Source organism: Tamandua tetradactyla, chromosome 8 (genome assembly GCF_023851605.1).
Source record: "Tamandua tetradactyla isolate mTamTet1 chromosome 8, mTamTet1.pri, whole genome shotgun sequence".
NCBI lineage: Eukaryota > Metazoa > Chordata > Mammalia > Pilosa > Myrmecophagidae > Tamandua > Tamandua tetradactyla.
In genome coordinates, this window is record NC_135334.1 from 12,521,428 (window position 1) to 12,546,861 (window position 25,434).

Here is a 25,434-nt window from a genome sequence, read left to right on the forward strand (position 1 = left end):
TAAAGAAGCCTCTCCCGTCTCTCTTCTGGGAAGCAGGTAGGACCACAGGCTCCCACGGGGCTCTGCCACGGGATTATCTCACCATCTAGTGGTACAAATGAGTAACAGCTTCTCCCAAGTTGGTCCCGCCATCCAAGTTGGATGGCATCAGATAAACCTTTCTGATCCTGAGAGCATTCAGGAGAGCTGAACATAATGCTTCTACCCCCATGGGCTCTGAGGCCCCAGAAGTCCCTCGTTGGCTCTTGCTTTCAGAGCCCAAGTGAGGACCAGGCAATACGTGACTTGCCTATTTGTTACTCTCAGAGTGTGTCCAACCTTGAGGGACTTGTCTCCAGCTAATACCCTGGCCCGCAAGGTGTCCCAGGTAATGCAATGGCTGTAGCCTGTATGGGGCTCTAAGCTCCCGGTTAGATTTCCATCAATGTCATCAGCATCCTTTCTGGAAATGCCAATTGTTAACAAGCCCAGGGTTGTTCTGGTACAACACTCTCAGCAGCCCATGAGCCCCACTCATGGCTGTCATGCCAAGCCCTCCCAAAGACAAGCACAATCACAGATGACAAAAAGGAAATCTGTGGTGCTGATGGACAGGCTTATGGGTCAAAGGGAAATGCTAAGAGCCAGGTTGGAAAGTAGCAATCCAGGTTCAGGGTGAAAAGGGAAATACTTTCAAAGTAGATAAGGAAAAATGAGTAGCCCAGGGGACTGCTACTAGAACCAGGCAGTCCTCTCATTGCTCTCAAGTCCTGCCACCCCAGCTCCTGGCTCAGGGCCCAGGTCCTTTTCCTTCCATCCTAGAGCAGACTGGCATACTGAGCACTCAGTAACCACTGGCCTTTCATTCAGCATACTTACTGCACACTCCAGTATTTTGAGTCAGACCTCCCTTCACCCCCAGTACTGGCCCCAATGTCATCTTCCACTGAGGACATCAAAGGGCTGGGACTAGTATGAGGCAAAAAGGCAACCTCAGGGTTGGCCCATGGATGAGACTGAGAGCAAGTGCCTTCTTAAATGTTGCACCCTCATATCCTCCCTAGTCCTGACCCTGGAGGACACAGCAATAATACTTAAACCCAAACAGATGGGACAGTTGATGGAGAGGGTCCAACTTAGGGAAATACAAAGAGAAGTGGTTCATGGACAAAGGGATAGAGGACAAGCTCCTTAGAAATGAGCAAAGTACCCACGGATAGCCACAGGACAGGCTATTACAAGAGATTACAATTTAATAAGGGAAGGAAAAATGCACTTTTTCCAGGTCTTAGCTCCCTAGGGCCTCTGCTTCCAGTCTCAGAATCTGAGCAAACAAGAAAGAGCCAGATCATGCCCTTTCCTTATGAAGATGGGGACACCACTCAGCTCTGATCTCTTTTGCTTGCAGTTCCCAGAGATCAGGCCCTTTAATCTTCAATTTCCTCATGTTTGGCAGTCCCTTTCCCATGGAGACTGTAAACACTTTGGGCTGGCAGGGTTGGCTGGGCTGGCGTTAGGTCAAAAGGCTTCACCTCACCCATCTGTGGAAGTTTCCTCACCCATCTGTGGGAAGTTTCTCTCCCATGGGGAGCACTTTGGGGATCCAACTAGGGCCCTCCATGCCTCTCTTCCAACAGAGGTCTCATATCTCTTTATATCTGCATGAGGAGAGAGACAAGGGAAGAGAAAGTGAGAGGCTGAGGTTGGAGAGCTCCTGCCCACATGGCAGAATGGGGAAGATGGCCTTCTGGGGTCTCCTAATGATTACCTTTCATGTCCAGTCCCTATCACTGGGGGTCCCTTTCATCTCTTTGATAATATTAAAATCTATTATGGGGCGGGCAACAGTGACTCAGTGGCAGAGTTCTCGCCTGCCATGCCAGAGACCTGGGTACGATTCCCGGTGCCTGCCCATGTTAAACAAAAAAAGTCTATTATGTTAAAAGGTACTTTAACATGTATTGCTGTTTTGTTTATATGTTATATTTCACAATAAAAAATGTTAAAAAAAAAAAAAGAAACCTTATTATGTCTATACCACATCTGGCAGTGTTACCCCGCCCATCTTGCCTCAGCTTTCAGAAATGTTCCATTGTAGACTTCAGCTCTTGTGGAGGTTCAGAGCCGTGGGATAAAATGCCCAAGTCCTACAGAGGATGGTGAACAGGGAGGGCAGGGCTGTCCAGGGAGTTCTGGCTCCAGCCCCAGCGCTCTGCTCTATCAAATGACTCCATCCCTTACCCAGAGAACTTCCTCAGAGAACAGCCAGCTGAGGATGGAGCAGTACAAACAAAAGCAAACAGGCTCACAGACTGAGGTCCAAATTTAGTGCCATGACTAGCTAGAAGGCCTTGGGCATAGCCAGGGATTTCTGAGCCTCTGTTCTCGCCTCTAAATGAGAACAAAATATCTACCTTTAAGGTTGCCAAAAGATAAGGTGATAGATCTAAAGTCAGACTCAGTTCAAGACAGAGAGCAGTGGCTCACCAAATATTAGTTCTTTCTTCCTTTCTGCCTCTTTTCTTCCCTTCCCAATCTCGCCTTGGCCCCGGCCCACAAAGGAACACAGGTGGAAGGAGCATGAATTCAAGCTGTTCCACTCTCCTGTCCCCTCCTCCAGGGCAGGGCAGGACAGCTACCCTGTTCATGCCTCCTGCTCTGACTTTTTCCTCCTGGTGAGCCTGGACGATGCCTTCCTTAAAGGGAAGTGCTTCTCCAGGGGGCATGCTGGTCCCAGAGGGTTGTCCTCACATTTACCATCCAGCCCAGATCCACAGCTCTGGCCAAGTCCTCATTAGCAAGAAGGAGAGACAGGAAGGCCACAGAGAGGTTGCCCCACCACCTGCACCAGTGGGGAGCCAGCCACTGTCTCAGCCACTAACCTATTTATGCCACCTCCACACCCTCCCACCATGGGACAAGAGGCAAAGAGCGCATCAGGCTAGCCACCGACACTTGATTTGAATTTTTTTCAGAGGCTTTGACTGGTATTTGTTTTTTTGCATATCCCAAACAGAGGGGCCAGATGACCCTTGTTTCTGAAGGTCAGGAGGTACTGGACCACTCAGTCTCCCCTCTCAGAGAGATGACTGTTTCCTTAGACTCTACCTCTTCTGTCTTGGGAGGTAAAGGAGAGAGGCTGCCAACGTCTGTGGCATCTCACACCCCTGAGGAAACAATTCCCAAGCACCAAGGTTGAGAGTCCTTGAACTCCCCAAGGACTCCCAAGGACTTGGATCCCTGAGAAAAAGAAAAAGCTGGAAAATCACCCTGGAGAAGAGAAAGTCAGCATGCAGCTCCTATTCTAATGACACATTAGAAAATACTCACAAAAGTCACGGGATTCGAGGAAAATACTACCACGGGTGGGTTAGAGCCAGACTAGAGCTATGGAGACACACGAAGGACAATGGAGAACAGGTTAGCGGGCTGGGGGGCACTAGGGGGTCAGATGGCAGGCCCAGGGCCCGACCCGGCTCAGCGTTCCTGGAGCCTGGGCTGGAGCTCGCCTTAGAATGGGTTTCCGGGAGCTGAGCATTTTCATTTCCAATAGCCCCAGGCTCCTGTGACCCCCACCTGAAACGAGGTTGGGAGAGACAGCCCTGCACAGGACTCACCCTCGACTGCTGCTCAGTGACACTTTCCAGGCCAAGATCTCTTTGTACACCAACCGGCAGAGGAACTGTGGGGGGTCCAGGGCACAGAGAGAAGGAGAGGCAACACTAGTCCCAGCGTACAGTCAGTTCCCAAAGCAAGGTGACCAGTGGACTAATGGGAGGGGCACCCATGGGAGGTAAAGTGGTTCTGAATAAAGGGCATATGGTCCCATTGTCCCAGAACCCTCAGTGACCAATGTTTAGTACCTGCTGACCAGCTCGGCAGTACAGAGCATCCCCTCTGATATCTTTCTGGGTTCCCCTAGAACTCTTACCAAGCAGGCCAGGATGTCGGCTGCGATGAGCATGTAGAAGACGTTGTTCCATCCTGTGGGGGAGATGAGGCCAGCCAGCAAAGGCCCCACAGCCGCACCTGTATGGACATGGCCTCATGAGGGAAGGCAGCCCCAATGAGAGACACCCACAGGCCTGCCCAAGGCAGGGCTCAGGGCTCAGCCACCAGGAGTCCAAAGCAAGAGCCACAGACCTAAGGAGCCAGTGCCATCGATGATGGCCGTGACAGTGGAGAGTGCCTTCGCGTTGCCCTTCAGACTCTTGTGCGTCCCCTAGGGAGTGAGAGCAGAGAAAGGAGGCCCTGGCTGAGTGCGAGCTCCGAGCAGGCTTGGGGATGGGGCTGATTTGGAGGAAGTGGTGACCGGGGCTTGGGATCCAGGAAAGAGGGGGCAGGTGGTAGATTCTGAGGACTTTGAAAATCTTGTCTCTGCAGGCTGCCTGCAGAGTGAGGGCAAGAGAGGGAAGGGAAAGGGGATGTGGGGCCCGACCAGGCCCCCAAAGGGATTCCTGGCCCCCTGGAAGTGGCCCAGCTTACCAGGTCAGCGGAGACGGCAGTAGTGATGAGCCCATAAGGGCCGTTGACCAGGGCCCCACAGACGATCAGCATGACTGGGGCAGAGACGGGCAGTTAGAGGAGGGGAGCCACCACCAGCCACTGCCAGCCCTAGCCCGGAGCAGAGACTCCTCCAGGCACTAGGCTGGAGACCCTGCCGCCCCCAGCCGCACCCCCCGCGCCTCCATCCCAGCCTGGTAGGGCAGTGCCTTTCCCGGCGCCTGGCAGTGCCAAAGCCGTGCCCTCACCTATGGAGCTGGTCACCCCCTTCTGGCCAATGTGGTTGTACAGGAACATCTGGGAGGGGAGGAAGGGAGGCCAGGAGAATCGGGCCCAGGCTTTCCCAGGGGCTGCCCTTACCAGACCGTCCACCAGAATCTAGAAGAACCCTCTCTGCCCAGGCACCCAGAGCTCACCGTGTTCCTTCCCGATCTCAGACCCAGACCAGAATTCTTGGGTCTCTAAGTGTCCCAAGGATGCAGGGTCCAAGATGTGGCAAGCTATTCTCTTTTCCTCAAAAAGCCTTCTCTCACAACTGACCTCTGTCTCTTATTCTTCCCTGGGTTGAGAAGTCTAGTAGCCAGTCATTCTCGTCTCTACTAAGGCTGACTAGTCACTCATCCCTTTACCCAAGTCTCAGTTGGGTGTTCCTCGCCTGGGCCTCTCCTTCCCCCATGTGCACAGGCCCTCGTTGCAGAGGCCCCTGAAGCAGGTTGGCAGGTACATGCAGGCTCCGCCCCTGGGGAATACGCACCATGGGAGCAGCCAAGGTGAGCATGACGCAGCAGGTGGTGGCCCTGCCATTGGTGTAGTCCGAGATGAGCCCTGCCATGATGCCACCTGCAACACACACCCCAAGCCCGCTGCCCCAGGCAGTACTGGCCCCACCGCACACCCTGGGGCCAAACCTCACCCAGCATCCTGTCCACCCCAACCCAGATCCAGGCATCAAGCACCAGCGGGGCATCTCCCTCCTCTGCCCTCTTCTTGGAGACACCAAACCTGAAGGCCTTCTTTCTCCGGGCAGGAGGGAAATCAATAATCAGCCCAGGAGCCCCTTTTTTCTCCAAAGCTACTGCCTGGGTCAAGTGTCATTGAACCTGTCCATTCTTTCTACACCCCCATGAGAAAAGAGGGGAACGCAGCCCTCTGGCTGAACAGGGCAGGGCCTCACCTATGATGCCACCAACGTCAAAGAGGGTGGATAGGTCCCCAGCTTCCTTGGCACTGAAGTGAGCTGCGGGAAACACAAAAGGTGTGGTCAGCCCCGGGGGTGGGGGTGCAGGGCCACAGCTCTGGAGAGCCACAGCCCAGAGAATCCTGCAGAGCTTCTAGTCCAGTCCCAGCCCCCTTTCCACAGCAGAAGGGGCGGAGGACCAGTGGGGAATGGGTGGGCCCGGGTTTAGAAACAGAAGCCCTTTCTGTAGTGATTTGTTCCCGTAGGGTGGCCATGACCCCTGGGAGCAGTACCCCCTCCTAACCCGCGACCCCAGCCCCTTGGGCCCTCCTGTCCCCTGGAAACAGGACAGCCAGCACTGAACCTCAGCCCTTGCCCCGGGCCTGCCCCAGGCCAGCTGCCTTTCCCACCTGGTTCCTGACCTTGCAGCAGCCCCCAAGGGCACTCTTCACACCCACTTTAGTCTCTGCTAATAGATCTAGGAAGGAGACTTGCAGGAAAGTGGAGGCCTTGGGTGCCAGAGTTAGTAAAAGGAACATTCCAGAAGCCTGAATTGGAATGCAGCCCCCAAGGCTGATTCACACCTTAAAGGCAGCACCAAGGCCACAAAACAGAGTCACAGGCATCCAGGGAACCTCCCTACACTCCACCGCTATGTTGGGGAGAGGCCCCCAGATACAGTATCCTGCTCGGAGCAAGTGCATGTATGGCAAGGTCATTCTGTCCCTCCCGTGGAGCTTGGAGGTGGCAGGGGCAGCCCTGGAGGTGAGGTCCGCAGCCCGGGCAGAGCCTTGAGTATATTGGGAGCTGGAGAGGGGGAGAGGGCTGCTCCCGGAGGGAGGTGCCCCACCTATGGAAAAGCAGAGACCCAGGCCAGGGGGACATTAAACAACCTTTCAACCACAAAAGTGATCTCATCTTCATACATCCTGGGGCTGGGGCAGTGGCAGGGAAGAGTAGGTCCACCAGGCTGGGGGAAGCTCCTGAAACTTCTGGAGGTGTTCAACAGGGAAACCTTTTCTAGCAGCCTCAGTTTCCCCCATCTCTAAGCCAAGCAACCTGGAAGAGGGTTTCTCCTAAGAGCCAGAGGATTAAAGGTTGGAGAGGAAGAAGGGGAGGATGCAAAACAGAACCCCAGTGTCTGATCCCAGTTCAGCTCCAAGGGATAGAAGGTGGCTCGTATCAGAGTAGCCTACTGGGTTTAAATGCCCCATTTAAAAATCTCTCCTTTGCTCCTGAGAGCAGAAATACTGTCTATGCACTGTTGTGGAGTCCTGTGCATCAGCACAAATTTCCCCCATCCCGGAGATGGCCTTGGCCTCCTCAGAGCCCCTCTCTCTCACCACATCCTCCTCAGTCCTCACCCACATTGAAGATGTAGAGGGGCAGCCAGTAGAGGAAGGTGTAACTGACCAACTTGGCAAAGAGCAGACACAAAGAGAACTCGATCACGCCCTGTGGAGCAGAACAAGGGCACAGTGGAAAGGGGTCTGAGAGCTCCAGGCCCAGTGGCAGCCCCAGGGCCCTGTACCGTCCACCACCTCCCACAAAACAACCACAAATGCGCATCCTCTCCAAATAAAAGCAGACTGCCTGCTATTCAAGGCAAGTCTCCACTTCAAGGCAAGTCTCCCACTCTGCCCTCTTCAACCAGAGGACTCATCCTAAGCACCTCCTGTGACGAAATTCTGGGAACCAGAGCTCATTCTGCCCCCACCCCCGCCCCATCTCCTGACGTCCAACAGAAGAATCTGGAAGCCTCCCACTTCCCTCCATTCCACAAGCTTCTCACTGGGATCCGGAGCGCCCCAAGGAAGTTGATGGCAACAGGCTTAGCTCTTGGCTCCTTGGGGAACTTGGCAGTGGACTCCAGGCCACCCTCCCTGCCAGAGCAGGGATCAGTCCCAGGGTCTTCAGGGTTGTCCTGGTCCTCGCCTGGCCCACCCTGAGCAGAGGAAACAAGCCCATGCTATGGGGCAAGTTCATGGCCCCTTCCCCTCTGGGTCCCCCAAACTGGAAGAGGTACAGCCTCTTTTCCCAGCTGGGCTGACCTCCTGTCAGGCCCACCAGGTCGTGGGGAGCCAACACAAGGGCCTAAAGGGGAGTGTGTGGAGTAACTGGGGGCCACAGCTTCCTCCTCCAGGTCCCATCTCTATCTGGGGACTGTCACCTGTGCCTGGAGCAGGAAGGCCGGGGCAGGGCTGGGAAGGCTCACACTTACATGATGCTGAGGCGGGGTGCAGTCTACATCTTCTGGGTCTGAAAGAAAATGTTCTGAAAAGCTTCCCAAGCAGTCCAGACCCTCACCCTGCTGGGCCTGAGCTTGTCCAGAGGGGCAGCCCCTCCCCAGTTAGCCATTAGACCAAGGACTGGGACTGGGTCAGGGGGTTAGGTTTCTAGGCTTGGCTCTCCTAACAACCAGCTGGGTCACTACTGCCTCTCAGACCTGAGTTTTCTTACCTACAGAACGGATATAGTACCTGGCCTTGCTGACGTACAAGGCTGCCCCAGAACAGGGAAGAGAACAGCTGTCTTAAGTCAAATGTGACTCCCCCTTTCATTCCTCCTACTCTCAGATTCAACCAGCATTTGCGAGCACCTGCTGAAGGCCAGGCGTTTTAACTACATTCTCTCATTCAAACCTTCAAAAATCCTATGAAGTAGGTATTATTATTATTCTTATTTTACACCTGAGGCAACTAGGCTCAAGAAAAAAGGTAACTGGTTTGCCCAAAGTCACACAGTAGTCCTCCAACTCCAGGACCTTTCCACTCTGTGCAGCTGCCTTACTCAAGAGGAGAGCTGAGAGGCCTGATTCAGGGGTGGGTGGGCAGGGGGCGCCCAGAAGCCAGGTCCCCACTCACATTCGATGAGGAAGAGGAAAGTGAAGATGCCCATGGCCGCGGTGATGACCCCAGGCACAACGAATGACAGGCCCCACTGCTCATTCACCCAAACGCCCGCAATCAGGGAGCCCAGGATGTTGCCCACGGACGTGTGGGAATTCCAGACACCCATGATGAGCCCTCTCCTGGAGGGGGAAGGGCAAGAGTGGAAAAAGTAAATGAGTGCCTACAGTTCATTGCTCCAAAGGCTGGCTGCCTCCAGCTTCCACAGGGCTCCAAAGACGAGATGCTCAAAGACCAAAGCCTGGCCAGGGTGTAGGGAGCAGGCCTGGGGGGTACCAACAGCAGTGGCATGGCCTGCGTTCTGCTCGTCCTGTCCATCGTGCTCCACCTGCCCACAGGACCCGGGACACCCCAACTCTGCCCTTCTCTTTCATCCACCCATTTCACTGTAAGGCAGTGGTGCTCAACCAGGGTGATACTGCTCCCTGGGGGAACTCTGGCCACACTGGGGGTACTGGCATCCCGTGGCGGAGAGGCACAGAACCAGCTCCTGCAACCAAGAACTATCCAGCTGAAAATGTCAATGGTGCCGAGGCTGAGAAACCCTGTACATAACCAGAATTATTATCTTTTTTTTTTTGCACTAAAGTCAGTTTAAGGAAAGAAAAACCACTATTCCATGGTTTCCATTTTTGTCTTCATTCAAAAAAGAAAGTCATCTGTCAGTAGAACTAAGATCACCTGTTCCATGGATTAAACCTTATCAGTGAGAAAATGAGCACTTTTTAGTCACTAAAATGTTTGTATCTGGGCCTTTGAGAATCAGTAAGATGCGGAGAACTTTCTATCTTCAAAACTATATCGGGGGGCGGGCCGCGGTGGCTCAGCGGGCAAAGTGCTTGCCTGCTATGCCGGAGGACCTCGGTTCGATTCCCGGCCCCAGCCCATGTAACAAAAACGGAGAAACAGAATACAATAAAACAAGAAAATGTTTAAAAATGTTTCCCTTTCTTCCTTCCTTCCTTCCTTCTATCCTTCCTTCCTTCTCTCTGTCTTTCCTTAAAAAAAAAAAAAAACAAAACAAAACAAAAAAAAAAACTATATCGGGGAGGAGCCAGTGACGTCCCCACCCCCCCAGCCCTCTTCACATTTCACACTCACTTCCCCTTCCCGAACCAGTTGCCCACACAGGTCACCACGGACGGCCAGCCTGTCGTCTGGACGAGTCCATTACAAATCTGCAGGGGACAGGGGTGGAGTGGGAACGGGCCCGGGTCAGGCTGCCAGCTCCCTGCTCGGACCCCTCCTGGCCTGAGGAGGTTAAACGTCATGTTGAGGGCCCCACCCCCACCCCACACAACACACCGTGCCCTGCCTTCACGCACACGTACAAGCACCCGCTCTAATGTCACAGTTTGGTTTTCCGTCTGGCCCCAGGTCCTCCACAGCAGGGATCTAGCCCCTCCTGCCTGTAGCATGAGCTCAGTCAGGGTAGTTTCAGTGTAGACTTGTGGAGCGAATGAACGCCTGAGTGTTGGAATTGGGAAGTGGGAAGCTGTGTGTTGCAACAGAAGGGGCACCAGTCTGGGAACAGAATTCAAGTCCCCAACTTGCTATGACCCGATGTGGCTGGGTAGATCCCTCCTGTGACCAGGACAAAGACCAGAATGCCGAACAGAGACCCATACCTGGATGAGCACAAAGTACCAGAGCATGTGGATGTTCCAGAAATATCCCAGGCCAAAGAGTGAGGTGAAAAGGCCACTGAGCAGCATTCCGGCTGTCAGGTAATAACGGAGGGGGAGCCGTTCCCCAAAAATCCCACTGGAGAAGAGAGGGTGGATTTGTGGTTAATCTCTGCTCTTGCCACTCCTCAGCTCTATCCCCTACCTTGTCTATTCCCACACAACGATGCTGACGCTGCTCTGGTCAAGCGGGGGAGGTGGGTGACCACTGTGTTGACATGTCCCATGGACAACTTCAGCCCTCCACTTTCCAGACTGCTCTGCTTTATTTGATGCTACTGACCATGTCCCTTGAAGATCTCCCTCTGTGGGCTTCCCTGGTATCATGGCTGCCCATCTTCCTTCTCCTCTCATTTAGTTGTCTCCCTGCACCGTTTCTCCCATAGCTTCCATGTGTACTAAACTACCACCTGTATACTAAATACTCCCAACTTTATAGTTTCAGTCCTAATCTCACCTCCAGTTTCAGGATCATATCCAAGGATATGCCCTCTGGACATCTTTACTCAGATGCCCCCAAGGCTTTTCAACTCAACGCTCCAAAGCCGAGCTATTCCTCTCCTTCCAAGCTCCCTACCCGAGCAAATGGCAACACCATCCACCTGGCCACTAAAGCCAGAAATCGGGAAGTTACCTCAGTTCTCCCTCCCTCCCCTTCCTACCCTTCACTTGCAATCTCCAAGACCCATCCTTTCTATCTCCCACATATTTTTCCAGTGAGTCAATTCTCTTCCATGTCTATCACCAACCCAAGTTCTCTGCAAAACTCACCTGCGTTACTGTCAAAGCTGTTCCTCCCTTAATTGTCTTCAGCATCATCTTCAGCATCCCCCTCAGGGTGACCTACCTGGACCCCTCAGGGTGACACCTGCATAAAACCCTTCTATGGCTCTGCTAGACCCCCAGCAGAGCCCAGGAGACCCTCTGTAAATGACCTCATACTTCAGTCCCACCTCCTGACACTATCTCTCTCTCAAAGTTTATACTCTCACAAACCTGTTGATGGTTCTTCCCATAGATAGTTCTGTTTCACACTTGAAGAACTTTCCTCATGCTATTCCTTTTGCCTGGATCCCCTTCTCCTCCTGCCAGTCCTCTTACTTAACTGAAGCACCAACTCCTCCAGGAAGCTGTCCCTAACCTCTCCCCCCTATCTTAGCACCCTATGGCTACCTCTGTGCTAGAGCCACCACATGGTTTGTAATTAGCTGATTCCAGATTGGTCACCCCCATCAGTCTGTGAGCCCCTTGAAGGAGGTACCCTGCTCTACTCATCTTTGATCCCTTGCAATGAACACTATGCTTACTAGGTCAAGCCCGTGCCTGCTACACACAGAGTCAGGATGTGGATTTTCCTACTTATCCCTGCACCAGGACCATCCTTAAGGGATCCCAGCCCAGAGCAAACCACATTCTATCCACACCCACCAACACTGCTATCTGGGTGATTAAACTCAACAGGAACAACCGGGAAAGTCTTTGCAGGAAAAAGCTACTAAGAACAGGGGGTCTGCAAGGCTGAGGAAGCCAGCTTGGAGACCATGGTGAGAAAATAAAGATGACTGAATGTGCAGAAGTTGGTCTCGTTGCTACCTGTGAGAACCATCACCTTTTCCACTCCCCTGTCTGCCCCCAGGTTAATCAAGGGGAAGCAGTTGCTCTGAACCATCCTATTCTGGGACAGTCATAGGCTTTGCCTCAACATTACCTGATGAACATGCCAATGGCATAGGCCACTAGAAAGGCATTGTCCACGGCCCCCAGCAGCTCCTTGTAGTTGTCCTGGTCTGAAAGAAGATGGAAAAGACAGAAAGCTGGCTGCTTGGCTGCTCTGTAGGAAGCCCATCCTGGCTCTGAACATTCCCTCCTGGGGATCAGGGAGCAGAGATGGGGAAGAACAACTAGCCTCGGTCTTACCAAATGGAGCCCAATTGCACCAGGTGGTGTCATTGACGCTGTGGGTGTCGTTGATGGGTCTGACCAGCTCCGAGCAGTTCTGGTGCAGACGGCTCTAGAGAGGCAATGGGATGCACAGGTTGGGGTCTCCTCGTCATGCCACAGCCCACACTCAGCCCAGAGAGTGACAAGCAACCTCCTGCCCCAACCACACCAGGACCCCTGCCCGCCACACACCCCTACCCGCCCCGGACTGCATGCTCCTTCCTGCTGGCAAATGCTTCCTACAGGAACTAGCCACAGGAAGGGAGCCCCACCAGAGACCTGAGTGAAGGGCAGGAGGTATATAAAGCCAAGGCCCCTCCTCTCCTATTCTGTCCACCCCCCACCAACCCTCCTGTCTTAGAAAACAGACGAAAAGGAGAGTTTTCCTGGAAAAAAAAAGCTACTAAAAGTGGGGTCTGCTAGGGTGAAGGCAGAGACCTTGGTTAGGGAATAAGGAGGCTTATGGGCTGTGTTTCAGACCATTCTACTAAAGGGTCTTTCTGTGGGGTCCTAGCATCCCTTGCATTCTCCCTTGGGCCTTCAGCCCAGCCCACCTTAACAACGCTGATGGGCTTCCTGGACATGTGATAACAGGTATAAATGAGGAACGTGAGCAGGAGGATGAAGCCTCGGAACCTGCGGGAGAAAGTGGGCATCCGGATGAGCAGGAAGTCAGACCCCAGCTGGCAGCTCTGACTCAGCGTCCCTGCTGTGCCCACACCAGCAGCCCAGGACCTCAGCACCACCAAATCTGGACCTCTGGCTCCCCTCCCCACAGGTTCCTTGGGGCAAAGGCCAAAGGGATGTCAAATGCCCAGGGGCCAGGGGTTTCAAGGGGGTCTACCTCCTGGTTCTCACTCCAGAGGCTCAGCACCAGCACCCTGCACAAAAGTGCCCCCCATTGCCTGTACATACTCTTGCTAACAACCATCACTCCCATATTACAGGGTACCTCTATATGTGTGTGTATGAGAGAGATGGGGCAAGGAGTTGGATGATGGATGGGAGGCTTCAGTGGGAGAAGCATTGACCTTTAAAGCGAAGTCAATACTCCCCTTAAGCTTAGAATGCAGCAGAAATAGCACTTCCAGCAGACAATTTACAGCAGGGTCCAGAAGACAGTCAGAAATGAGTCAACAGTGGGGAAGCTGGTGGAAGAAGCTGAGTCTCCTTCCTCCTCTCAGTCCAGTCCCCTGCACTGGGAAGCGAGGTCATTCTTTCCCCCTGTGACTCGCAAATCACATGTGCCCTCTCCCATCCCCACCCCAACTTTCTCATCCCCAGGCAGAGGTCTGGAATGGAAAAAGTGGGCCACCCAGGACCACTTACAGTTCCCACTGCACCCCAGCTCATCCCACACTTCCTTCCTGGGTCATCGTCTGCTCTTCCAGCCCGGCATCAGCTGAGCTGGGTCAGGAGTGAGGAGGTATGTGGAAAATGTCCCTCAGAATGGATCCCCAGCTCTGGAGAAAGAGCTGAGCATTGGAAAATATCCAGACCTCATGGAGAAGAGGGGGTGGGAGTGGCAAGGCCCTGAGGCCTTTTGCATTCCTAGGCTCCCTGAACCCAAGGGAGGACAATTGATTTTCACTCTCCCCTCTCTAGGAATCTCCCTCCCAACCCCAAACTCAGCCTCACCGCCCAATAGACCCCAGCCATGTTAGGAGCCCACTTTGGCCTACATCATGGACATGTCAGGGTCCTTGCCAGGATTTGTGGCATAGACCATGGTGACAAATCAGATCCTCTCTGCGTCCAAAAGATGCCCAGGGACCCATGACCCCACTGAGGCCCTCAGCTAACATGGTTCTCCTGTGCCAGGCCTGGCTGTGAGTCCCTGTCAGCTAGGGAGCTCTGGTATTGACAGGAAAGAGAAACCAAGTCCTCTCAGGAGCTGCTCAAAGCCAATGAGAGCCCAAAGGCACAGCCTGACTGGCGAAACCCTTCACCTCCCACCCTTACTTCAGCCCACCAATGCACTGCTTCCACCCCAAGTAACAGGCTCTCGCCCACCCAGGAGAGACCTCCAACCTCCCGTGGTCCCAGGTACCTTTCTTTATCTGCGCTGTGTCCCTTTATTATGGAGTCTCCCTCCCACCCCTGAGTAGGGAGCTGCTCCAGAACAGCAGACATACCTCTGCCCACTTCTGACATCCAACCTCTTTGGCAGAAACAGGACTGCTCTCCCTCCCATCCACCCAGCACTCATTTCCTGGGTGCCCACCATGTGCCAGGTACCCTGTTGGGATCCAGCAGCAAGAGAAATCCATTGAGGGGCCTCTGCTGCCTGAGAGCCCCCAGGTCAGTGGAGAGACAGAATTGGTGCAATACTGCTGCAGAAGAGAGAAGCCCTGATTCCAAGGAAGCACAAAGGAGGGATATCCACCCGAGCCGGGCGGGCAGGTACAGCAGGAACTGATAACTGCAGGTGGGTGTCTTCACAAACAAACAGGAGGCAGCCAGGCTGGCTGTGGGGGAGGGAACATTGTGTGGGAAAGCAGAGGCGTGAAATAACACTACCTGTTTGGGGAACCAGGAGCAGTTCAGGAAAGGAGGAAGATGGGGCTGAAGTGAGCACAGTAGAGGCGGCTGAGGGAAAGGCAAGGCCAGGTCAGGCAGGTCTTGGGTGCAAAGTGGTGGAAATTAGACTGTCTCCTGAGGGTGGGGGGAAGTCACTGAAGGGAGCTGGGATTTTCTAGATCTGTGAGCTCTGGACACCTTCCAGGCTAAGCCAGGTGCAGACTCAGAGCTCTGTGCTGTTGATTTTGGGAAGGAGCCCCAGACAGACTTCCTCCCTGAAAGGCAGGGCCAGTTCCCTCCGCTTTTTTCATCCTGCCAAATACTCCTTGGTCATGTATTGGCAGCGTCATCGGGGGATTATTTCAGGGAGTTGATGTCTATAAGAGTTAAGAGCAAGGACTGAGGAATCAGGCAGAGCCAGGTCTAATTCCTTAAGCCTGCTTGCTTATTTGAAAAACACATTTATCACCTTTCTCATGAGGTTATGACAGGTTAATGAGATAATATCTCTAACAGGTCTCGTGTAACTCTTGACACCCAGTAGGCACCTAAGAATGATAGCTAGTGTTATTTCAGATTTTCAGATTTGGACGAAGAGCTAGAGGGGCTTGGAGGCAGCCAGCCAGAGCAGCTGCTCTGTTCCTGGGGGTGAGTGTGGCGGGGGAGGCCCGGGTGGGGTTGGCACCAAATACCTCCAGGGATTAGGGGAGTCAGGCCCTGCATCCTCCTCAGGTGTAGAGATGTAGACCAGCAGGCTCAAATCCTCCCCCAGTCCATGTATCTGGGTGAGATGAGGTATCTTATGCCCTCCCCTTGCCTGCTGGGGGATTTGCTTGTTCAAGGGGTGGCTGCCAGGGTGCAGGGCAGGTTCTTCCCTGCCCAGGTCTCCCATGAGTTCCCTCAGGAGCAGAGAGAGAGAGAGGATTGGCAGAGGTCTTCCCAGGCACCCTGGCCTGTGAAAGTCTAGCCCTGCCCTCCCCTAGGGTCCTGGCTAGACCTTCTTCCCCACATCCACCCTAGAAGGCTTGACACCCAGACAGCAGGAGAGTCATGATTCCTGGGGAGCAGGGGGCCCTGAGCTGTGCTGGGTGATGCTGGGTGGCACTGGCCACCTCAGGGACATCCTGCCTGAACTCCAGGGAAGCCAAGGCTCAGGGAGGATGAGCAATGAGTGTTAAGTGGTGCAGGTAGTCTGGCATAGCTGGGACTGGAACCCAGGCCTCCTGACCTAGTCCGATGCTCTCTCCACTCCACCTTGGACACTGGCCTGTTCTGAGTAAAAGGCCGAGGTGCTACAATTCAAAGGGGACTGGGGACATTGGTCAGGTTAGGGGCTGGGCCCGGCTATGGCCGAGGCTGTTGACCCGTCTAGGAACTCACAGGAAAGACACATGACTCTCCAGCAGTCTGTGGAATCTGCAGGTTTCACTTCTCCTCTCACAGAGCTTCCCGAACCTTAGAAGCAAGAGGCCCCAGAAGGGGAGCAGGGAAACAGTATGCCCTGCCATGCCTTCTCTGCAAAGGATCTTGGGGCCAAGCTCTGAATCAATTCTCTCTTTTTCTCTGAGCAAGCACTAGAGTTCCCAGCTAGCAGCGGAAACTGCTGTGTGCCAAATACTTTCACATATCTCATTTAATCTTTACAACAACCTTATTTTAAAGAAGATTAAACCGAGGCTTAGAGAGGTTAATCAACTTGCCCAAGGTTATAGAAAGTAGCCGAACTGGAAATTAAAACATCCCCTTTTGGTCTAACCCTTCTGTTTTTTCCTTATTCTGTAGTTGCTTCAGGTCCAGGTCAGGTGTTCAGGTCCTGGACAGGACTGAGCAAACAGGCCAAGGTCCAACGGACGAGCCAGTCAAGGCCCTGAGAATGTTCCAGATGGGACTAGCTGCCCCATGGCCCTCTAGGTCTTTGTTAACAAGAGATGGTCCTTCTTAGACCTACCAGCTCTCACTCCGTGCTGGCTACTGAGTAACCAAGTGAGACAGGGAGGTGAACTAGCTATCTCCAAACCATTAGCTGATAGTCCTATTTATTATTTTGAAGGAGCACAATAACAGCTTTTACTGACTTTAAGATTTTGTACTAGAAATGTTTCTGGGGCAGGAAGAAACAACAGCCTGTCCGGAAACAGCAATAGATAAACAAATACAAACCACAAAGGATCCACTACTACTACCACTGCAACAATAGAAAGACAAAGTTGTACGCAGTATTCGGGCATGGGCCCAAAGAGAGAGTGCAAATGGGTTCCATTTCCCTGGTGGCACCTCGATCCACTCTGCACCAAGATAGACCCTGGACCCTGGCTGCCTCCTCCTTCCTGCTCCACAGCCACATTGCCAACAGTCCCCACCTGCACAGGAGGCCAATGGAGACTTGAACTCCCTCCCTGACTAAGCCCTGTTACTTCCTGCTGCAACTCATGGCTACAATTAGATATCTCAGGCTGCTCAGGTCACCACGTGACAGGCTAGGCTGACTGTGGCTGCAGGTGACCCTGACACCTGCCCTGAGAAAATAGACTTGGAGGCCTGTCCTTGGATGTGTCCATTCTAGGGCTCATCAGATCTGAAAAGGATAGAGAGTACACATAAGAAGAGCCGGGCCAGGGCCAATGATGGCAGTGCCACCATCCCACCCCCTGCCAAATCCTTGGCTGCCACTGGGAGATATCCTGGTAGGGAGAGGCCAGCCTGGAACAGACATCACAGGGTAGACTCCTGAACAGGCTTTTGGTAGCAGATGGTACAGGAGCAAGCCAGGCTGGTGAGGGCTTGGAGGACCAGAAGCACAGAGTGTCTGTGGGTAGGGGAACGGCCCACGGAATTCTCCATGTATTCCCCCCTCTAGCTGAGACTGGCAAACTCACTTGGAGGGATCGGGGTGACCCAGGGCTTCACCTCAAGATCTTTCCCAGAGAGAGGACCCATTGGCTAATAGCCACGAGAAACCCAGGACTTTCCAGAAGGAATTAGTGATCAAGATGATACTCTTTTACAGGAAAAAGCTACAAATGGTAGCTATTATTACATTATAAATGATGAGTTTATTATTATTGAGGATAACTGTTAGCCCAATTCGCCTTTCCTTTTGTGCTAAACAAAGTATGGGCTGGACGGCTGGAGTTAAGAAACAGGAAAAGATGTACAGTCTGAAATAAAATTAGAAAGGGCTTCTCTGTCAAACATGCTTTCATATGTCCCCAGACAGGGCATTTAAGCAGAAGTGAAGAAAGCAGAATGAGGTAGGCCTTCTTATAAGAAGAGACTGAAGTGTGCGTTGGCCCTGGCCTCGGCCTCTCCTTGTCTGTAAAACAAAAATAATAATACTACTACTAACAGTTCTAAGTCTGTTAGAAGGATTAAATGAGGTTTTGCATGTAAAGTTCTTAGAACAATGCCAGGCTCATATTATGCACCAAGTAGATATTAGTTATTGACTTATTATTCTGTCTGCTTTTCCTTATTACTTTGTGATTCTTATAGAAGTATAAGGTGAATGTTAGTTTCTCAATTTAAGTATGAATATAAGGAAGCAGAGAGCTTATGTAACTCATCTAGGGTTTCAGAGCTAGTAAATGAGTGAGTGAGCCAGAATTTGAATCTATAAAATGGGAATAACCATATACCTAAAGCACAGAATTTGGGTGAAATTAAATGAGAAAATATTTAAAGCACTAGCCCCATGCCTAGCATTCAGTTAGTTCTCGGGAATTGCTAGTGCTTCTGCCTTTCTGTGAAAAGAGAGAGGAAGCCCCATTAGGAGAAGGTGGCCTCTGACTTTGTGGTCCTGGACATTTTCTAAGCAGAGGTCACAGGGCCAGCAAAGGCATGGAAGTGGAAGATACAAGATCTGTCTATTCCGGACTGGTTACTTGTAGCTCTGTCAGCAGGAGCCTAGGGTGCTGGTAGAGCAGTCTCTGGAGACAAGGCTGGGAGACAGGTGGCTGCAGAGATACAGAAGCAGCTACAGCCAAGGAAAAGTCAGAGGCTCTCAGGAGGAAGCCCCGGAGGATTTTACTGCTTTCCCCCTTCTGGAAGCATGACAGTTCTGTCAGATCCTCTAAGTCAAGGGCGTGGTGGTGGATAGCATATTCGTGGTGCTTCAGAGCCACAGAGCTCATGGAGGCTGCCTTGCCCTGGGCCTGGCCAATTCCTGCCTTTTGTGGCAGCAGTGTCTGCCTGGGCATGACTGGGGACAGCTGGGAGCATGGGCACCCGGCCAGAGAGATGAGAGTGCCCGGTGCTGATGGGTGTGGGCCCATTTCCTGGGGCCCTTCAGTGGGGCCAGCCCAGGATGCAGAAGAGAGAAGCCAGTGTAAGGAAAGGCCAGGGTGACAGGGCAGCTCGACGAGCAGGAATGGGTGGGGGCAGGAGGACAGGGCAGGCAGGAGAAGTAGAGGCCGGGAACTTCTATGTGGTTGTTTTTCCCCACACCCTAATCTTCCCATGTGAGCTGGAAAAGGCCAAGGCTGGGCTGGTGACTGCAGTTAGGATAGATGGCTCTGCCTTCTGGATTTTACTGAGGGCTTATGCTGCCAAATCCTGGAAACACCCCCCCCACACACACGCACACATAGACATCTAAAGAAGACATCATAATTCAGTTTGAAATAGTTGTTTATGAAGGGGAAAAAAGAGAAAAGTTAATCCTTGAAATAAAGTGACTGACTGTTCTAGAATGGCAAAGCAAACCTGAAGGGCAAAATATGAATGAAGAAATCTATAGAAGGTTTGTGGAAAGAGAATGTGATTTGCCTTGGATTAGATAGTATGTACAAATAATGGGTCTGAAAAGAAGCAATTGTGTGAACATTTTGCCAAAGCTGGCTCAGGTTTGATGGGTTTATTCATTTTATTTTCAAAAAGAAGTTGTGGTTCTTTTAGAATGAGAATAATATTGATGCAAAACTAGAATTTTTATTTTCCCCTCTGTTAAAGCGAAACAATTTTCTTGGAATATTGGTTATTCAAATCTGGCAACTTTGGAATTTTGCCTTCCCCAAATCAAATCCTCAATGTAAAATAAAATTAAACTTTCTTGTACCTAAAACTATCTCTGAGGTATCCCGGGGAGCACCTAGAAAATCACAAAGATTTGTCCTCTCATCTTACAAAAAATAAATAAAGTGCTAGAAATAATAAGACTTATTGGGTATGGTACTACTTGTTGGACATGTTGCCTGGGAATCACTGACAAACCAAAAGATCTCTGCCTTCTCTAGCTTAAATGTATATAGGTAAAATATTCATATCTATATAAATATTTCAGAAATAGTATGCTCTTTGAGGAGCTCTTACAAATTTCTCAACATGTTCTCTGTAAACAATACATTTCTATATCTGCATGGAGGGGTGGTGGGTAAGGAGGATTTGCCTGATGACAACAGTATAGCATTACCAGTCATGATTTCAGTTATGATTTAAAATGTTACTTTGGCTGCAACCTTACTTCTTTCATTTGAACCTAGCATCTCTAGGACAGGTTTTCAACTGGGGATATCAGACTTTCCTATGGAGTTTTATTAAAAGACAGATATTTCAGATGGTTTTTATGCTGTGTGAATATATATCAATACAATTACATTTTAAAAAAAGACATGTTTAGGACCTACTCCAGACTTACTAAATCTCTTTACCTGATATTCTTGGTATATTATATAAATTACATCTCAGTCTTATTTTATGCCCTGTCAATATTTTTTCCCTCTATAAAAGATTTTGTTCATTTTTTATAAATCAGATGTAATGTTCATTGTCTTTTTGAAAATAGTCTTACTATGTTTTTATACATTTCATCTATAACGTTTTTTGGAGAGGCTTTCTCATGAAATCATCCACTTTTGAAATTTATCAGCAATAATTTAACCAGTGCCTTTTTAAGTCTCTGCCATCTACAGATAGCTTTTGTTTTACTTTGATGCTTCCCTAAAAGCTGTACAATCAGCTATAGACCATCGTTCTCATCTTTAGCAACTAAGCATTGTACCAGGCACTTCTCTTAGGTAAAGCTTCTGAAGGCAGTGCTTAGACAATTTGAAGAACATAATACTGGGCTGAGCCAGGATTTCCAGAACTCTTTAGTAAGGAAGCAAACAGCTTTTTGAGACTGCTAGGTGAAGATTCTGTGGAACAAAAATTAATCACATATGGGGCCTCTCTCTCTCTAAGGAAAATCATTACCCTCCCTCCTACATGGGACATGACATCCAGGGGTTGAAAGTCTCCCTGGTGACGTGGGATATGCCTGGCCCTGGTTCCATGGGATGGACAATGTCATCCTGACCAAAAGGGGGGAGAAGAAGTATAACAAATAAGGTATCAGTGGCTGAGACAGTTCAAATAGAGTTGGAGAGGCTACTCTGGAGGCTACTCTTATGCAAGCTTCAGCTAGACATTGCTACCTATCATAGTTTGCCAAACCCCAACCAAAACCATTCCTGCCAATCCTAAAGAACACCTAGGGCTCTATTTGAGATCCTACAAAAGTTCCTTGCACTTTGATCACTTCCAAAAACTTATAATCTTCAGATGGTCAGATAAATCCTGAACTGCAGAGGTCCTAGCCTCTCTAGAGCATCAACTAGTTCCACCCCCTATCCCATATTATCAACAGCCCCTTCCAACGTGAAAAAGTTAGATTAGGCATGACCCAAGTAACTCTAAAGACTGGGAGAAAGATCAAAGGAGATGGAGTTATAAAGAGAAGGTATGGTTTAACAAATGAGTATGAGTGCTAAATCAGTATATTGATATTTCTTTTAGTTTCCTGTAACTTAGAGCAGCTAGAAATAAAAACCTAAAATTGTGGAATTGTAACCCATACCAAACTCTGAAATCTGTTCTACAACTAATTGATGCAGTGTGCTTTGAAATTTATTGCTTTTTTGTATATGTTATTTTTCACAATAAGAAACAAAACCAAAGCATTAATCTCATAGGACTGAACAAACTGATGAGGTATCATTTATGCTTGGAATACTGCTGATGTTATAATGTTCCACTTTTTGGATATATAAGGAAACCCTTTCTCTTTCTCCTCATGCTATTTGTAATCCACAACAATCTAGTAGACTCTACTTTTGTAAACTGAAATGAAACATCTGTAAATGTTTGCTTTTTCTCCTTGCCTGAACCCCCAGAATTCAGAAACTCTTATTGAGTTTCTTACTTTTCATGGCAATATGGTTATATGCATGGGTCCAATAAAAATTGGCCCTCTTTTTTTTTTTTTAACCGGGACATAATTAGAAAAATTGGTTATGCCATCAAGATCTTGTTTGGAACATTACATTTAACAATGATGCTCATTTAATCGGATAAGTCCAGTACCTTTTAAGGAACTCAGCGTGACTTTTTGGAGCCTATACTGATAAAGCTTTCCCAGAACACTGGCTTACTGGGTTCCCAGCCTTCCAGGTGAGTATGAAAGCTCATTCCCTGGTAGGCTTAGGAACCTATACAATGGGAAAATTTATAGGAACTTCAGGTGAAACCTCAAGGAGATGATGTCTTGGCTTGGCTTCCTAGTCTGAGGACAGTAAACATAAAAGACTTTGAAACGTTCAGTGTAAGATTCCTTATGAAAACCTCCAGCAAAACAAACTTAAGAAGGTAACATTCTTGCTGTACCTTCGTAAATAGTCAGATTAAATCTAAGGAGAACAACCTTATTTTGTGATCAAGAGCAGTTTTTCTTTGAGATTATGTTTGAGTATAAGAGGGGAGGCTGTGGGAAAAAAATTATCTGGTTCTAGACTCATCTTTGAGCTACTGAAAACCTCTCCTGATATTCAGTGTCCAGCCTTTCATTGTCTTTGAGCTGTTTTACAAATTTATGAAGTGGTAGGTAATTGACAAGTCATGCAAAATGTGTATGAACCGATAAGAGATTTAACCTGTAGAAATACCAGTTTTCCCTCAATATTCCTGATCTGAGGAATGTATGTTCTGTGGTTTCTCTTTTGAACAAGTTATAAGATCTGGTTCCTTCATTATGAGCAGAACAAAAATTTTAATACATGTTTATATATATTTATCTTTACCTTTCTCTGAAAAGTACCTCTGCAGTCCCCAACTCAAAAGGGCCAAGACTGGAGGTGATGAAGACTGCCACCAGCTGGAAAGCAGCTGGAGGGACCAATTGTCCTGGGGAGTTGGGCATGCAGAACAAGTTGGGTCACTTTCATGAAAACACTTTCCCCAACTAAAGAGGCCTCATCTCAACTCTATCAATTTAATTTGGGAATTTAGGCCTGGTATTGCCACATCTTCTCTTGTTTTGTTTTGTTCCCCCCCCATTTTTTATGTTAAGTTCTATGATTTGTCAATGATAGCCGCTAATGCAATATTCACAAACTCTGGGCCAGCCAAGCAAACCGTACAGGGTGTGGAGTCCCCCACGCACCTCCCACCATGACAGTCCTGGCCTCCCTGGTCTCCTCAGGCTTTGTGATCTGGAGGAAAGCCACCGTGGACGTAGCTGGCCCACAGTGAGATGACAGCCAGCAGATGGGCAGCTGCAGCTCTCACCTGACAGGGGGGGTCTCTCAGCACCTGGAACTTCTCAAGGCAAGTTCTCAGGACCACTGAACTCTGGCCTCTGTAGTACCCAAGCCTAAAAGAGAGGGAAAGGGACACCCAGCAACATCTTTGGCCACTTTTCCAGTACCCCCAGCACCTTCTGGCCTGTTTACTCGCCTTTTACAAGTCCAGTTTCCCCAAGCACTCCATAGCAAAATGAGGTGCTCTGAAGGTCTACCCTAGGGTGTGAAGAAACGCCTACAGTTTGTGCGTGTTTGGAGGTGAGGAGGGGAAACAGGAAACTGGAGATTCTCATAGCCTGTTCCTCACCCACCTTGCAGACAGCAATCTGGGGTAAAGTGGAGATAGGAAGGCTGTATAATCACCCATTGAAGAAGACACACGCCGCCCTACAGGAATCTCCACGGCTGGGAGCCGGGAGTCTCCCGAGGCTACATCTCCGACCTGCTCAGTCAGAGGCCGGGGGTGGGGGTGGGGGTGGGGGTGGGGGTGGGGGGTGTGACTGCAACCGGAGCAACTCCGCGGGCGAGAGCGCTTAGCTCCTGGAGCCCCACTCACCAGCTGTCCCTGGAGAAGGCACGCAGCAACCAGATACCCGGAGCCAGAGAGGAGCGCATCTTGCCCAGCCGGTACCCGAAGCAGATGTAGGAGGTGGCAGAGCTGGCTGGTGGCACCTAACTGCAGCCAGCCGGTTTAAATGGCCAGCCGGCAGGCCTGCCCTGCCGGCAATCCCCGCCCCCCGCGCGGACCCGCCCTTGGGAGTCGGTGACACCGGACCTCTCCCGCCCATTCTCCTAGCCGGTTCTCTAAAACTTGAGTTCGCTCTTACTTTTGTAACTAAGAAGTTAAGAATTGACAAATGATTATGATTACTGAATCATTATGTAGACTTTTTCTTACTTTTTAGTATATTGTAGAAAACCCAAAAGGAAATACATGAAAGTATTGAAACTAGATGAATTGCAAATTATGAAAACCTTTGAATGGAATGGCCCTGACTTGTATGTACCCTTTGGAGTCTTTATAATCACAAAGGCAACCCCCTAATGCTGATGAAGGAACTTGAGTCTGCTTAGTTCCTTGACTTGTTCTTGTAATGGGTAGCTTAGCTCTAGAATAGCTCCACCCCTTTACTTTGTTTTATTGTATAGTATAACATATACACAAAGAAAAGAAATAAAAAAGCAATAGTTTTCAAAGCACTCTTCAACAAGTAGTTACAGTACAGATCCTAGAGTTTGTCATGGGCTACCATACGATCCTCTCATATTTTTCCTTCTAGCTGCTCCAGAATATAGGAGGCTAGAGGGCTTAAATATTTTTTTATCATCACAATAGACTTTTTTCCCTTTTTTTTGTGAAAAATAACATTTATACAAAAAAGCTATAAATTTTAGAGTGCAGCACCACAATTAGTTGTAGAACGTATTTCTGAGTTTGACATGAGTTACAATTTCACAATTTTAGGTTTTTACTTCTAGCTGCTCTAAAATACTGGAGACTAAAAGAGATATCAATTTAATAATTCAGCCTTCATATTCGTTTGTTAAATCCTATCTTCTCTGTACAACTCCACTATCAACTTTGATCTTTCTGTTCCTCTGTTTAGGGGTGTTTGGCCTATGGCAATTCTACATTTCTCATATTGGAAGGGTCTATCACTAAAATGGGGTAGGGAGATGGAACTATCTGATGTTTTGGAGAGGCTGGGCAAAGTTTCAGGACTTATTTGGACCAGGGACCCATCTGGAGGTTGTAGGTTTCTGTAAAGTTACTTTAATGCATGGAAACCTTTTGGAATCTTATATATTGCCCTAGGTACTCTTTAGGATTGGCTGGAATAGTCCTGGGTGGGGTTTGGCAGGTTATGATAGGTAGCAAGGTCTACCTAAAGCTTGAGTAAGAGCAACCTGCAAAGTAGCCTCTGGACTCTATTTGAACTCTCTCTGCCACTGATGCTTTATTAATTACACTTCTCTTCCCCCTTTTGGTCAGGATGGAATTGTTGATCCCATGGTGCCAGGTCTGGATTCATCCCTGGGAGTCCTCTCCCACATCGCTAGAGAGACTTTCACCCCTGGATATCATGTCCCACATAGATGAGAGGGCAATGATTTCACTTGCAGAGTTGGGCTTAGAGAGACTGAGGTCGCATCTGAGCAATAAAAGA

General features: G+C 49.9%; 1 protein-coding gene across 3 annotated transcripts; it reads right to left on the minus strand.

The window, feature by feature from the left end:
• Nucleotides 1-1,214: 1,214 nt before the first annotated feature.
• On the minus strand, nt 1,215-23,985 carry SLC37A2 (solute carrier family 37 member 2). Of its 3 annotated transcripts, none has more exons than XM_077112563.1 (19): nt 23,823-23,978; nt 13,524-13,657; nt 12,749-12,830; nt 12,171-12,264; nt 11,962-12,040; nt 10,197-10,332; nt 9,670-9,746; nt 8,524-8,690; nt 7,881-7,918; nt 7,452-7,604; nt 7,024-7,114; nt 5,657-5,719; nt 5,237-5,322; nt 4,731-4,779; nt 4,465-4,538; nt 4,123-4,201; nt 3,911-4,008; nt 3,597-3,661; nt 1,215-1,637 (listed from the first exon to the last, which is right to left on the minus strand). In XM_077112563.1, the coding sequence occupies exons 3-19, from the start codon at nt 12,776-12,778 to the stop codon at nt 1,622-1,624; spliced, it is 1,395 nt and encodes a 464-aa protein (XP_076968678.1). In that variant the 5' UTR covers nt 12,779-12,830; nt 13,524-13,657; nt 23,823-23,978; the 3' UTR covers nt 1,215-1,621. The 3 variants fall into 3 exon arrangements, with proteins under 3 accessions (XP_076968678.1, XP_076968677.1, XP_076968676.1); XM_077112562.1 differs by lacking the exon at nt 13,524-13,657 and adding an exon at nt 23,253-23,337; XM_077112561.1 differs by lacking the exon at nt 13,524-13,657 and having other exon boundaries at nt 23,823-23,985.
• Between the last annotated feature and the right edge of the window lie 1,449 nt (nt 23,986-25,434).